The sequence below is a fragment of the Notolepis coatsorum genome, assembly GCF_963971535.1.
Source record: "Notolepis coatsorum genome assembly, chromosome: 5".
NCBI lineage: Eukaryota > Metazoa > Chordata > Actinopteri > Aulopiformes > Paralepididae > Notolepis > Notolepis coatsorum.
The window spans coordinates 145,821,383-145,834,082 of NC_140169.1; the positions used below are offsets into that span (position 1 = coordinate 145,821,383).

At 45.9% G+C, this 12,700-nt stretch overlaps 1 protein-coding gene across 4 annotated transcripts in view; it reads left to right on the plus strand.

Annotated features, from left to right (window-relative positions):
• Positions 1-12,700, plus strand: part of extl3 (exostosin-like glycosyltransferase 3) — an 86,758-nt gene that overhangs the window by 49,477 nt on the left and 24,581 nt on the right. For 3 of the 4 annotated variants that reach the window (XM_084314948.1, XM_084314949.1, XM_084314947.1), the window contains exon 2: positions 10,557-12,254. In XM_084314948.1, coding sequence (XP_084171074.1) covers positions 11,064-12,254 — 1,191 coding nt within the window. In that variant the 5' untranslated portion in view covers positions 10,557-11,063. Of the gene's footprint in view, positions 1-1,454; positions 1,486-10,556; positions 12,255-12,700 lie in introns of those variants that run through there. The other variant, XM_084314950.1, reaches the window with a different exon arrangement.

The window sequence follows — 12,700 nt, forward strand, 5'->3', positions numbered from 1 at the left end:
AAAAAATCATTGAAATTTAAAGTGTAACTAATTGTCGGAAATTGGTTTTAAGCCATAAATATTGGATCAGATTAAAAAAAATCAAAATAAAAAATAGCATTTAAAGGTTAATTGTATCCTGTGGGAACCCTGCGTCAAGCTCCTCCTACTCGGACCGTGGTTCAACCCGTGCTGTTCTGTGAGCACGATGCGTTCTGGTAACTGTTGATATCTGGTGGAAAGCACAATGTTCAATAGACTAATACAAGTTTTGTAATGAAATTGTCATTGAAAAGCATAAATCAGAAGCAAATTTAATTTAAATTCATGCAATGGTACAAATTGGCCAATAAATGGGGAAAAAAACAATTCGCCCTCTGCAGTGTTTGCAGTCCGAGGCAGAGCAGCTGCCGGAGCGGCCTGTGAGGCAGTTAGTCAGGATGCTTTCTGTGGTGCGACGGGAGACGTTCAGCAGAGAGCTTTCCTCAGTGCAAAACCCCCTAGTCGCTGTGCAAAAACTCCTAGTCGCTGTGCAAAAACCCCTAGTCGCTGTGTAAACTCCTAGTCGCTGTGCAAAAACTCCTAGTCATTGTGTAAAAATTCCTAGTCACTGTACAAAAACTCTCGCTGTGCAAACTCTGTGTGCCCGAGTCTTATAATGGGAAGGAAAAACACTGATAATGTCTTTTATTAGTGTGGCAACAGTATTACTACATAATAATGATCGATTACACTTGTATAATGAGCACTATTAGTGCTTCCGAGCAGTAATGCACTCGGCGTAGCAATAGGAGGAAGAGTCCAACGTTGACATAATAATGTCATTAGTCCTCCTCGTTCGTCCAAGCATGTTCTTCACTGGTCTCTTTCATTGGCCATAATATTAATGGTGCGTTTTATAAAGCGTTTTTATCCAAAACGCTTTACAATTTTGTTCCTCACATTCACCCATTCACTCACACACTCGCACACCGACGGCGAAGGCAACCCACTCACCGGGAGCAGTTAGGGGGGTTAAGTGTCTTGCTCAAGGACACACTGCCCGGGAGGAGTGGGAAATCGAACCAGGGAACCTTCCCGATTACCAGACGACCGCTCTACCTCCCGAGATATATACATTTATATTCATTATATATCGTCTCGGTGGCTGTTTCCTTGCACCGTAGGTCCGTAGCGCCGGTCTATCCGGCCCGTACCGTGGCTCCCAAATCAAATGAACTCCGACTAGCCCGGCTGCTTTGTCTTCCCAGGTAGGACCGGCGGCTAACGCACGGCGGCCTGTTCACCGTGTCGTGAAGAATCGTCTTTTCATCTGGGTCATCATCATCATCATCATCAGGCGGTGCCGGCTCCCTGCCTCCTGCTTTTCCACTTCCCCCCCCGAGAAGAGCGAAGGCCTCCTCCTCCTGCTTTGTCCACGTTGCAGTATTCTGCCCTCTGATACAGAGATGGCTCAAGCTGGCATCACCTCACGCGGAGAATATTGTTGATGCAGCCGGTTTTGAGGTGAACACAAGGACGAGCGTCTTAATGCCTCTCCCTCTCCCTCTCCCTCTCCCTCTCCCTCTCTCTCTCTCTCTCTCTCTCTCTCTCTCTCTCTCTCTCTCTCTCTCTCTCTCTCTCTCTCTCTCTGTGTGTAATGCAGTGGGTCTACAGCCCGGGGCTCAGCCCTGTATAGACTTTTAATGGGATATTGATGTATTTTCAAACGAGACATAGGATCATGAGACGATACCGTTTGTTTATCCATAGAGTTTGATTGCGTTCAAATGCATAACCCCTGCATCTTCCATAGAGCTGTGCCAGTATTAGCATCTCTCCTCTCCTCTCCTCTCCTCTCCTCTCCTCTCCTCTCCTCTCCTCTCCTCTCCTCTCAACACTCCTCTTCCTCTCCTCTCCTCTCCTCTCAACACTCTCTCCTCTCCTCTCAACGCTCTCTCCTCTCCTCTCTTCTCAACACTCCTCTCCTCTCCTCTCTTCTCAACACTCCCCTCCCCTCCTCTCTTCTCAACACTCCTCTCCTCTCTTCTCAACACTCCTCTCCTCTCTTCTCAACACTCCCCTCCCCTCCTCTCTTCTCAACACTCCTCTCCTCTCTTCTCAACACTCCTCTCCTCTCTTCTCAACACTCCCCTCCCCTCCTCTCTTCTCAACACTCCTCTCCTCTCTTCTCAACACTCCCCTCCTCTCCTCTCCTCAACGCTCTCTCCTCTCCCCTCCTCTCCTCCTCTCAACCCTCTCCTCTCCTCACTCTCTCCTCTCCTCTCAACGCTCTCTCCTCTCCCCTCCTCTCCTCTCAACACTCTCTCCTCTCCTCTCCTCACTCTCTCCCCTCCTCTCCTCTCAACGCTCTCTCCTCTCCTCTCGACCCGGCCCTCCCACTCGCTCACACGTTCTCTGCAACATGCAGCTGGAGGGATCCACTGCCAATTGGAATCAGGTTGTGTGTTTGTTAGGGTTGGGTACCGTTCACATTTTTACCGATATTGGCACCAGTACCAGTTCCTGGAATTCGGTATCGGTACCCAACGGTACCTTTTTCAGTACTTAACTCTCTCTGTAATCCAAATTTGTAATACACATCCCTCTTGTTTAGTAAGGGGGGCTTTGGTAGGGGCGACAGTGGCTCGGGAGGTAGAGCAGTCGTCTGGTAATCAGGAGGTTCCCGGTTCGATTCCCGCTCCTCCCGGGCAGCATGTCGATGTGTCCTTGAGCAAGACACTTAACCCCTAATTGCTCCCGATGTGCAGGTTTGCACCTTGCATGGCTGCCTCCGCCGTCGGTGTGTGAATGTGTAAAATGTGAGGAACAAATTGTAAAGCGCTTTGGATATAATGCAAAATGTGAATCGGTACCCTTAAAAGTACAGAGTTTGGTACCCAACCTTAGTGTGTGTGTGTCTACGTTGTTTTGTTCTGTTTCTCCATGTCGATGCGGCCAAACCGTTGTTTATGTCTCCAGATTATGTCTCTCGGACAGACTTGCATAACGGTGTGTCATCAGTGATGTCATCAGTCATGAAGTCTGGAGCTGCTCCATAGACGATGAATGGGAGATAGGCTGGCCTTCGATTTTTTTTTGGAATTCAAAACTTCGGGGCCGAGATTCGATTTTAATTCGAAGCTTCGAAATAAAAAGAATTTAAAAAATATATATATATTTTGTAATGTTCTGGCACTTTGTTCAACTTTGTCAGTGCTGTAAAGTTTAAACCTTTGACAAACAAAACACTTTGCTTCCATGAAATATTGTAAGCCGTCATTTGAGGCTTTATAAAAGCAGCACAATGAACACAAATCTGTCAGTGCCGAGTCCGACCTCATCTTAAATAACAAACAGCATTGTTGTTGTAGTTAACAAAGAGAGGCAGAGTTGATTTAGCAAAAAAATAGAAAATCACATTATCATTATTATTTTTTTTAAATCGAATTTTATTTTCATATTCAAAGCCCATGCCCATCGAACGAAGCTTTGAAGTATTTAAGACATCCCTAATGGGAGACCCGCATTTTGTGTACCATTGCATGAATTTAAATAAAATGTGCTTTTGATTTATGCTTTTCAATGACATCATTTTATTACAAAACACAAGGTGATGAAAAAAATCTGTCTTAGTTTATTGAACATTGTGCTTTCCACCAGACATCAACAGTTATACCACAAAATGTATAAATAAATGAAGTCACCGTCTGTGCTTGTGGGCAGACAAGTACCTGCCATCTGTGGCAGCTCTGGAAAGCGGCCTTGGTTGGTCCTCCAATATCCAAGAAGGATATCGTGACTGTGCTTTGTTTTGAGTGTTCATCCTGTACTCGGATGAGCTTTTGATAGCCGGCTATCCGCTGTCATTATTGAAAATAAAGCTGAAAACATTGTTGCACATCTTCTGACATGACAATGGAGCCAAGTAAACACTATATATGCCCACAACGATGGGACTTATAATTGACCAAACTCATTGCACCACACACGGCACAAACGAACGCCCACTAGCGGTGGGGCTTACAGTGATGCTCGTCGTAAATCATCCTTATTGATCATCAACACCACTCAGAGAATGGCAATAAAAAAGCGTCCATATCATTTAGTTAATTTGTCTGAAACAGTCCACAAAACAGCCATGGAGCCATCGGTCTCGTTCTGCTTCATAACATTACTTATTCCCAGGGTCTTTCTTGGTCAGTACTCAGTATTGTACGTCCTTTGATGATCCATAGACCAGCCAGTCCTTTGATGATCCATAGACCAGCCAGTCCTTTGATGATCCATAGACCAGCCAGTCCTTTGATGATCCATAGATCAGCCAGTCCTTTGATGATCCATAGACCAGCCAGTCCTTTGATGATCCATAGACCAGCCAGTCCTTTGATGATCCATAGACCAGCCAGTCCTTTGATGATCCATAGATCAGCCAGTCCTTTGACGATCCATAGATCAGCCAGTCCTTTGACGATCGCCAGCCTGTTGATTCTCCAGATTTTTTGCCTGCAAATGACTTGTTTGAAAAGCTCAATGCATCTTTTTACAGTAGGCTAACGTTACTGTTCACACAGTTTACAGTAGGCTAACGTTACTGTTCACACAGTTTACAGTAGGCTAACGTTACTGTTCACACAGTTTACAGTAGGCTAACGTTACTTCATGTGTACTGAATTAATCTTCCCCATGGGTGTAGTGTTTTCTGGAGCAGCGATAAAAATGTTTGTTTAGAAGGAAATAATTTACTCCACTCTAAATCTTAAGACGTACAAGTCTAAACTAGTGATGCACGATATATCGGCCGCCGATATAATATCGGCCGCCGATATAATATCGGCCGATATGGCCGTTTTTTTACACATCGGTATCGGACCGATATCAAGATAGGACCGATATTAAAAAAAAAAAAAAAAATGTTTTTTTTTTTTATATTTTTTTTCTTCTTTTTACATGTTTTGGCCTTAAATAGTTTAAAAATATCAGTAATTTCTGAAAATAAGTTACAAAAGTAAAAATATTATGCATTTTGGAAAATAGCTCTTTATTTGATTATCATAAAAAAGTTTTTTCTATACAGAGATATCGACATCGGTAAATATCGGTATCGGCCAGAACAGCAATATTAATATCGGTTATCGGTATCGGCCACAATTTTCACATCGGTGCATCACTAGTCTAAACGTAGAGAATGTCTCGTGTGTTCACTTTATTAAAAATGTTTACACATTCACCCTATAAAATGAATACAAACAAATATACAAATCTGTTTAATTTAAAACGACTGGATTACCGGATGCCGTTCGTTGCACATCCCTGCTCCAGATTATACCTCACGGTGGCTCGGGAGGTAGAGCAGTCGTCTGGTAATCCGGAGGTTCCCGGTTTCGATTACCGCTCTTCCCAGGCAGCGTGTCGAAGTGTCCTTGAGCAAGACACTTAACCCCTAACTTCTCCCGATGAGCAGGTTGGCACCTTGCATGGTTGCCTCCGCCATCGGTGTGTGAATGAGTGAGTAAAATGTGAGGAACAAATTGTAAAGCGCTCTGGATAAAAGCTGCTATATAAATGCAGCCATTTACAATGAATGGGAGACTGATTTTGTGGACCCACAGTCAGAATGTTTGTTTGCGTTTTTATACTCTGAGCTTTATCCTATGGTAGGGTTCTCAGTTCTGAAACAGAAAATGTATCCGTATACACAGAACATCCCCCTGCATGCGCTCAGTATCTCCTTCACCATCTTACCCAATTCAGGCTGCTCTCAGTATCTCCTTCACCATCTTACCCACTTCAGGCTGCTTTCAGTATCTCCTTCACCATCTTACCCAATTCAGGCTGCTCTCAGTATCTCCTTCACCATCTTACCCACTTCAGGCTGCTCTCAGTATCTCCTTCACCATCTTACCCAATTCAGGCTGCTCTCAGTATCTCCTTCACCATCTTACCCAATTCAGGCTGCTCTCAGTATCTCCTTCACCATCTTACCCACTTCAGGCTGCTCTCAGTATCTCCTTCACCATCTTACCCACTTTAGGCTGCTCTCAGTATCTCCTTCACCATCTTACCCACTTCAGGCTGCTCTCAGTATCTCCTTCACCATTAGGGATGGGTACCGAATTCGGTACTTTTGAGGTACCGAACCGAAACACGTCGGTACTACCGAGTATCGAATCAAGTGAGAAACCGTAAAAAAAAATAAAGTAATTTTGTTTTTTTAACTTTTTTTTGTTTTTTTTTAACTTTTTTCTTTTCATGTCAACGTTCACACGCACAATATATGCTTACCTAGGATTTGACTTGATTCAACAACAAAGCAGTCGGAGCAATGACAAGCCGAAAACTGTCGAAATTGTAGTTATTTGAAGTTTGGATTTTTTTTTTTACGGCTGAGGTAGGTAAATTAAATTTCTTGAGACTAAAGTACCGAAAAGAGGTACCGTTGGGTACCGGTATCGATTCACAGGTACCGGTATCGGTTCAAATGTGAAAGGTACCCATCCCTATTCACCATCTTACCCACTTCAGGCTGCTCTCTCAGTATCTCCTTCACCATCTTACCCACTTCAGGCTGCTCTCAGTATCTCCTTCACCATCTTACCCACTTCAGGCTGCTCTCAGTATCTCCTTCACCATCTTACCCAATTCATTGTCTATGGAGCAGCTCCAGATGACATCTTGATGACATCACACGTTTGAGTTTTAGCACTCTAGTTTTACGATTAAGGAGAGAGTTGTTTGTTCTCACTAATATCTTTGGACTGTCATAGACCAGAGGAATGACATGTATGCATTCTTAAATTGGGTGCAGTTCCACCTTTAATCAGGTGGCTTGGATGGTCAGCAAGAAGGCCTCCGCTGGCTTGCTGTTGGGGTCAAGGGTCAAGACGTGTCGAGGGACTCTTTTCTAGGAGCTGTCATCTGACCTTGTCGGGCCTAGTGCTGCTCGATGATGAATAATGCTGAACCTAAATGACACACAGCAGGGTCACCTGAGGTCAAATGACACCACATGTCTCGTGCAGTCTAACCGTTTACATTGTTGTTGCGTGTGGGTTTATAGCCAATCGGGTATGTCCTCTACATTTATAGCCAATGAGGGGACTGTCTTGTTAACGGGCGTAGACTTTAGTAGTGGTCGGGCAAATGGGTTTTTCAAAGGCTGACGCTGATGTTTAGAGGTCAGGACCCCGATCGCCAATATAATGAGTTTCCATGTTTTCCATCTAATAAAATACAACAATTTGATAATACCAAATGAAACACAAAATTCACTAATCTTATATATATATATAATTAGCTAGTTTGCTTAGCTGGTTGAGGACAGCTAGGTTTGCAGTTGCTAAGATTACAATTGTACTATGAAATTGGATGTAAAATATTGCAGTATTTTTTTTACATCTGAATTTGGAGCCCCTTTTCCGTGTGAGCTAGTACATTAAGTGATTAATATCGACCTATATTATCTAGCGATCTCTGGTTTCATGTGATAATTATCGCTCTAGCATTCAAATTTAGCCTGCTTGATACGGGAAAGACAGTAATGCCAGCAGGACGATATTGAATTGTTTATTGAAAAAATAACAATAATAAGCATTTATAAAATAAAGAGAGAAATAAAAAGGGCCAATATATAGTAGTAGGCCCAATATATTGGCAAACCAATATGTCTGTCTACAGAGACTTTAGTTGAGAGTTACTAAGAGTATTTGACTAATTGAGTCGGTAGCCGATGTTCTGGACAAAACCTCGTCTCCCAGCCTCTCTGTGTAGGAAGGCAGGTGCCATGCTACTCGATGCACCACTAAGAGGACAACAACATCTCTGCAGTGCCCACTCACTTTGAATGTTAGTGTCCAAATCGCCATAAGGCTTCCAGTAATCTCTGCACGGAGCAGAAGCCCAGCCATTAGAGACAACAGGGGGGATGTTCTTCCTGCCATGGAACAAGTGAAAGATTGTTTTATATATATCTCCACCAGACGGTAGCTTGGGGGGGGGTTATGCATTCAGTTGTGTGTCTGTCTGAATAGAATATAAAGCTTTGTCATTGTAATACAATGAAATTATGAGTATTACTCCTGATCAGTGCAGTTAAAAGCAAGCGGATACATATTCATGCCCATATTCATCCCATACTACACATATAACTCACTACATACTACACATATCACTCACTACATACTACACATATCACTCACTCCATACTACACATATCACTCACTCCATACTACACATATCACTCACTACATACTACACACATCACTCACTACATACTACACACATCACTCACTACATACTACACACATCACTCACTACATACTACACACATCACTCACTACATACTACACACATCACTCACTACATACTACACACACATCATTCACTACATACTACACATATAACTCACTCCATACTACACATATAACTCACACAATACCTATTTGTTCCTCACAATACACATGTAATTGCAAGTGCAGGTCAGGAAATTGGTAGGGCTGACTTTAGAATAATTTTTTTGAATTCGAAGCTTCAGGGCCGAGATTCGATTTTAATTCGAAGCTTCGAGATAAAAAAAAAAAAAGTATCATTTTTTTTATTATAAAAAAAATATATATATGTTGTGTGACTTGTACAGCACTTTGTTCAACTTTGTCAGTGCTGTAAAGTTTAAACCTTTTTAAATCTTAGACAAACAAAACACTTTGCTTTCATGAAGCCGTCATTTGAGGCTTTATAAAAGCAGCACAATGAACACAAATCTGTCAGTGCCGAGTCCGACCTCGTCTTAAATAACAAACAGCATTGCTTGTTGTAATTAACAGAGAGGCAGAGTTTATTTTACAATTTCTTTTTATTTATTTTTATTTTTTTATAATCGAATTACATTTTCATATTCGAATCCCATGCCCATCGAACGAAGCTTCGAAGTATTTAAGACAGCCCTAGAAATTGGTCACTGTAACTAACGTTCTAATTTGCTTATTTAGAAACCAGACGTGTGAAAAAAAACGAGTCTGCTGCCTGGTGGAGATTTGCGATCTACTGAGCGCTCCTTTCTAGTGTGTGTTGTGTTTTTGGAGTGGATCTGGTGTCCTGCCAGGACATGTTGTGACCTCACAGCTGCGTTTCACCGGTAGCCCTGCGAACGATGCTGTTCGTCAAAACAGGGACTTTCTGGCTCGTCGAGGAAGCCCGTCCGTTGCCAAGGTAAACAGCTCCCACATTGTCTCCGGCGCGGTGAGTCTGCACTCTGCCGTGAACGCCACTCAGTGTCGTGGATTCGATGCGTGTGTTTGATGAAGGCCTGTTGGGCACTTGGCCTATCCGTCAATGCCAATGTGTTGTTGCAGGCTGTGATAACTTCATTGTGGTCTTCAGAAAGCAATCATCCTGCCTGTCGTCTGGTGATGTCATTACAATTGGACATTTCTTTTGTGCACTTTTTAATTCAGATAGATTTGTACAGACGTTAGCTTTTTCTCTGCTGAGAGGATAGCTGACTTCCTGAAGAGCTTTTGGGTGTTTTTTCCCCTCTGCTCTGCACGCTCCGCTTTGTCTTTCTCCCCCGTCGAATGCCGTGTCGACGTGACCATCTGTTCAGACGTGGAAACGCATTCCCCACTCGTCTTTCTCTCTCTTTTTGAATTTATTTATTTATTTAACCTTTATATTTACCCAGGCAAGCAATTAAGAACAAATTCTTATACACAAAAGCAGCCTGTCCAAAAAGCAAAGGCTGTTTGAGGGGAATATCATTTGAAAAAAACCATAGAATTCCACACGTGTATAAAACGGGGCTAATGATGAAGACCTTTCTTACTAAGTCTTTCACTGAAATGGTAAATGAGGAAGATAAGCTCGTTACGCGTCTCACGAGGGTGTCGGGGAGGAGCGCACGGTGCCGGCTGCGCTCCGCGTGGATCAGCAGTTTCTGAGTCAGCAGTCAAGAGACGCCGCTGCGCTCTTTCTATTAGAAAAGATTTAATAAGTTCCCTTTTTTTTTTATAATAATTCACCACCTAGTATTATGCGCTTCATTGATCACCGAATGTTTCACAGAACGGGGCATCGCCCGCATGAATATCGGCCCGTTAGTGAATAATGAGATGAGCTACAGAGTCTCGTAGGCGTTAGATAAAAACTGCAGCGGTGACCTGTCTCTCTTATAGAGGCGTGTCCTCCTCACCTCCTCTTATGCACAACGCACACCTCCGCTCCTCGTGCTCACCTGGTGAAAAGGGCTCGTGTCACTCAATTTATGTAAAGGAAACAACGAGCCAACGTTATGGGACGTGTGCTTACCGTCTTCTCCAGAGTCGGACGAGGAGATTTATAGAAGAAGATGGATCGACTTAAAAAGCCATTTTTAGTTAATTGTATGGCTCGCCGCACAATATTTCAGAAATCTCACAAATGTGGATATTTTACGGCCATGGAAGACTGGTGGGGATTTAAATTTAGGAACGGCGGTTTGATAATCGAATAAGTATACTACAATTTACAAGAATGCCAAGTACATCTTTTTGCACAAGTTTCTTAATTTTAATCATTGTGTTGTTTACTCATTTTTGTTCTTCTACCGTTTCTCTTGTGTTTAGGTTCCTATATTGGAAGGCGGATTTCGGGAAGGCCTCGAGTCGACCCCCTGTGGACAGCGGCTGCCCGGAGGATGGGCACAGCCAGGCCAGACTGAAGAAGAAGCGAGCGGCCCGTCGTCGTGCCGTCCTAGTACCGCCCCGTGATTCGGCCATGCCCTCTCTGGACCCGCCCCCCGAGGGCTCCCTCTCGACCTCCGCTGGAATGTGTTACGTTTGCCTAGAGTTTAGCGGAGTCACGCCGTAGGGAGGATGGAATTTGCTTGTTTAAACAATGCTGCCGCCACGCCGCTACAACACAGGTGAGCCGAGTCCTCAGCGCCAAGAGTGAACACACAACGCACACAGCGCCACAGAGAGAACGGAGCAAAGACGCCAGGTTTGGGGATTTAACGTAGCCTTTCCACCACCATGCCGACGAGGAGGCGCCATGGCTGCTGTTGATCCCCCCTCCGGCGACAGTTTCCCAGCGCGCCAACGAACGGACTGAGTCCCCCCCCCCCCCCGACGATGCAGCGTAACGGTGGCGGGGCCGGGCCGGGAGGCGGCCAGCCGTGGGTGCTGCGCCGCGTGCGCCTCACCTGGCTCAGCTTCATGCTCTTCTTCATCCTGGTCTTCTTCCCGCTGATCGCCCACTACTACCTCACCACCATCGACGAGGCGGGCGGGCCCGGCGACAAGCGCATCTTCGGCCCGCGGCCCGGCGGCGAGCTGTGCGAGGCCAAGCACGTGCAGGACCTCTGCCGCATCCGCGAGTCGGTCAGCGAGGAGCTGCTGCAGCTGGAGGCCAAGCGGCAGGAGCTGAACGGCGAGATCGCCCGGCTCAACCTGCGCATCGAGGCGTGCAAGCGCAGCATCGACGGCGCCAAGCAGGACCTGCTGCAGCTGAAGAACGTCATCAGCCAGACGGAGCACTCGTACAAGGAGCTGATGGCGCAGAACCAGCCCAAGCTCTCGCTGCCCGTCCGGCTGCTGCCGGAGGAGGACGGCCCGGCGGGCTCGTTCCCGCCGCCGCCCAAGTCGGCGCGCGCCTGCCGCCTGCGCTCCTGCTTCGACTACGCCCGCTGCCCGCTGACGTCGGGCTTCCCCGTCTACGTCTACGACACGGCGTCGTACCCCTGGGGCGAGAGCCTCGACCCGCTGGTCAGGCAGGCCTTCGCGGCGGCGGTGAAGAGCAACCTGTACGTGACCGACGACCCCGGCGTGGCCTGCCTGTACGTGGTGCTGGTCGGCGAGCTGCAGGAGTCGTCCCCCTTGACGCCGCTCCCGCCCCCCTCGGAGCTGGAGAGGCAGCTGCGGGCGCTGCCCCACTGGCGGTCCGACGGACACAACCACCTGCTCGTGCACCTCTCCCGCAAGTCCGTGACGCAGAACTTCCTGTACAACGTGAGCACGGCGCGGGCCGCCGTGGCCCAGTCCACCTTCACGGAGCGGCAGTACCGCGAGGGCTTCGACCTGGTGGTGTCGCCGCTGGTGCACGCCCTCTCGGAGCCCAACTTCCTGGAGGTGCCTCCCCAGGTGCCCGTGAAGCGCAGGTACCTGTTCACCTTCCAGGGGGAGCGGGTGGAGTCGCTGCGGAGCAGCCTGCAGGAGGCGCCGCCGCAGTCCTTCGAGGAGGAGATGGAGGGAGACCCGCCGGCCGACTACGACGACCGCATCATCGGCACCCTGAAGGCCGTGCAGGACAGCCGCCTGGACCAGGTATTATTTTAATTATTTTTTTTGATTTATTTGATTTGATTTTATTTTATTTTATTAGGGATCCCCATTAGCTGGTGCGATAGCAACCAGCTAGTCTTCCTGGGGTCCACACACAAAAAAAACATACAAAAACAAGTACTATTGCAAAAACAAAATTATTAAAAGTCAGTACACACAATGCATAATGAAACTACTGTAACAATTACATTAGTGTAAAACATAAACAAAAAATTACTTTACAGTGTTAAAAACAATTTTAAAACGATTTAAGATTATTTTAAAAAGTGAATCTACTGTAAAATGCAGCAGAGGTTCCGAGGCAGGCCATTCCACAGAGTTAATGCTCTAAAAATAAAAGATCTCCCCAAAGCGCTGGTTCTAGGACCTGGCAATTCAAGCTGCCCACTACTGTTGACAACAACAAACATAACAACATTGACGGATCA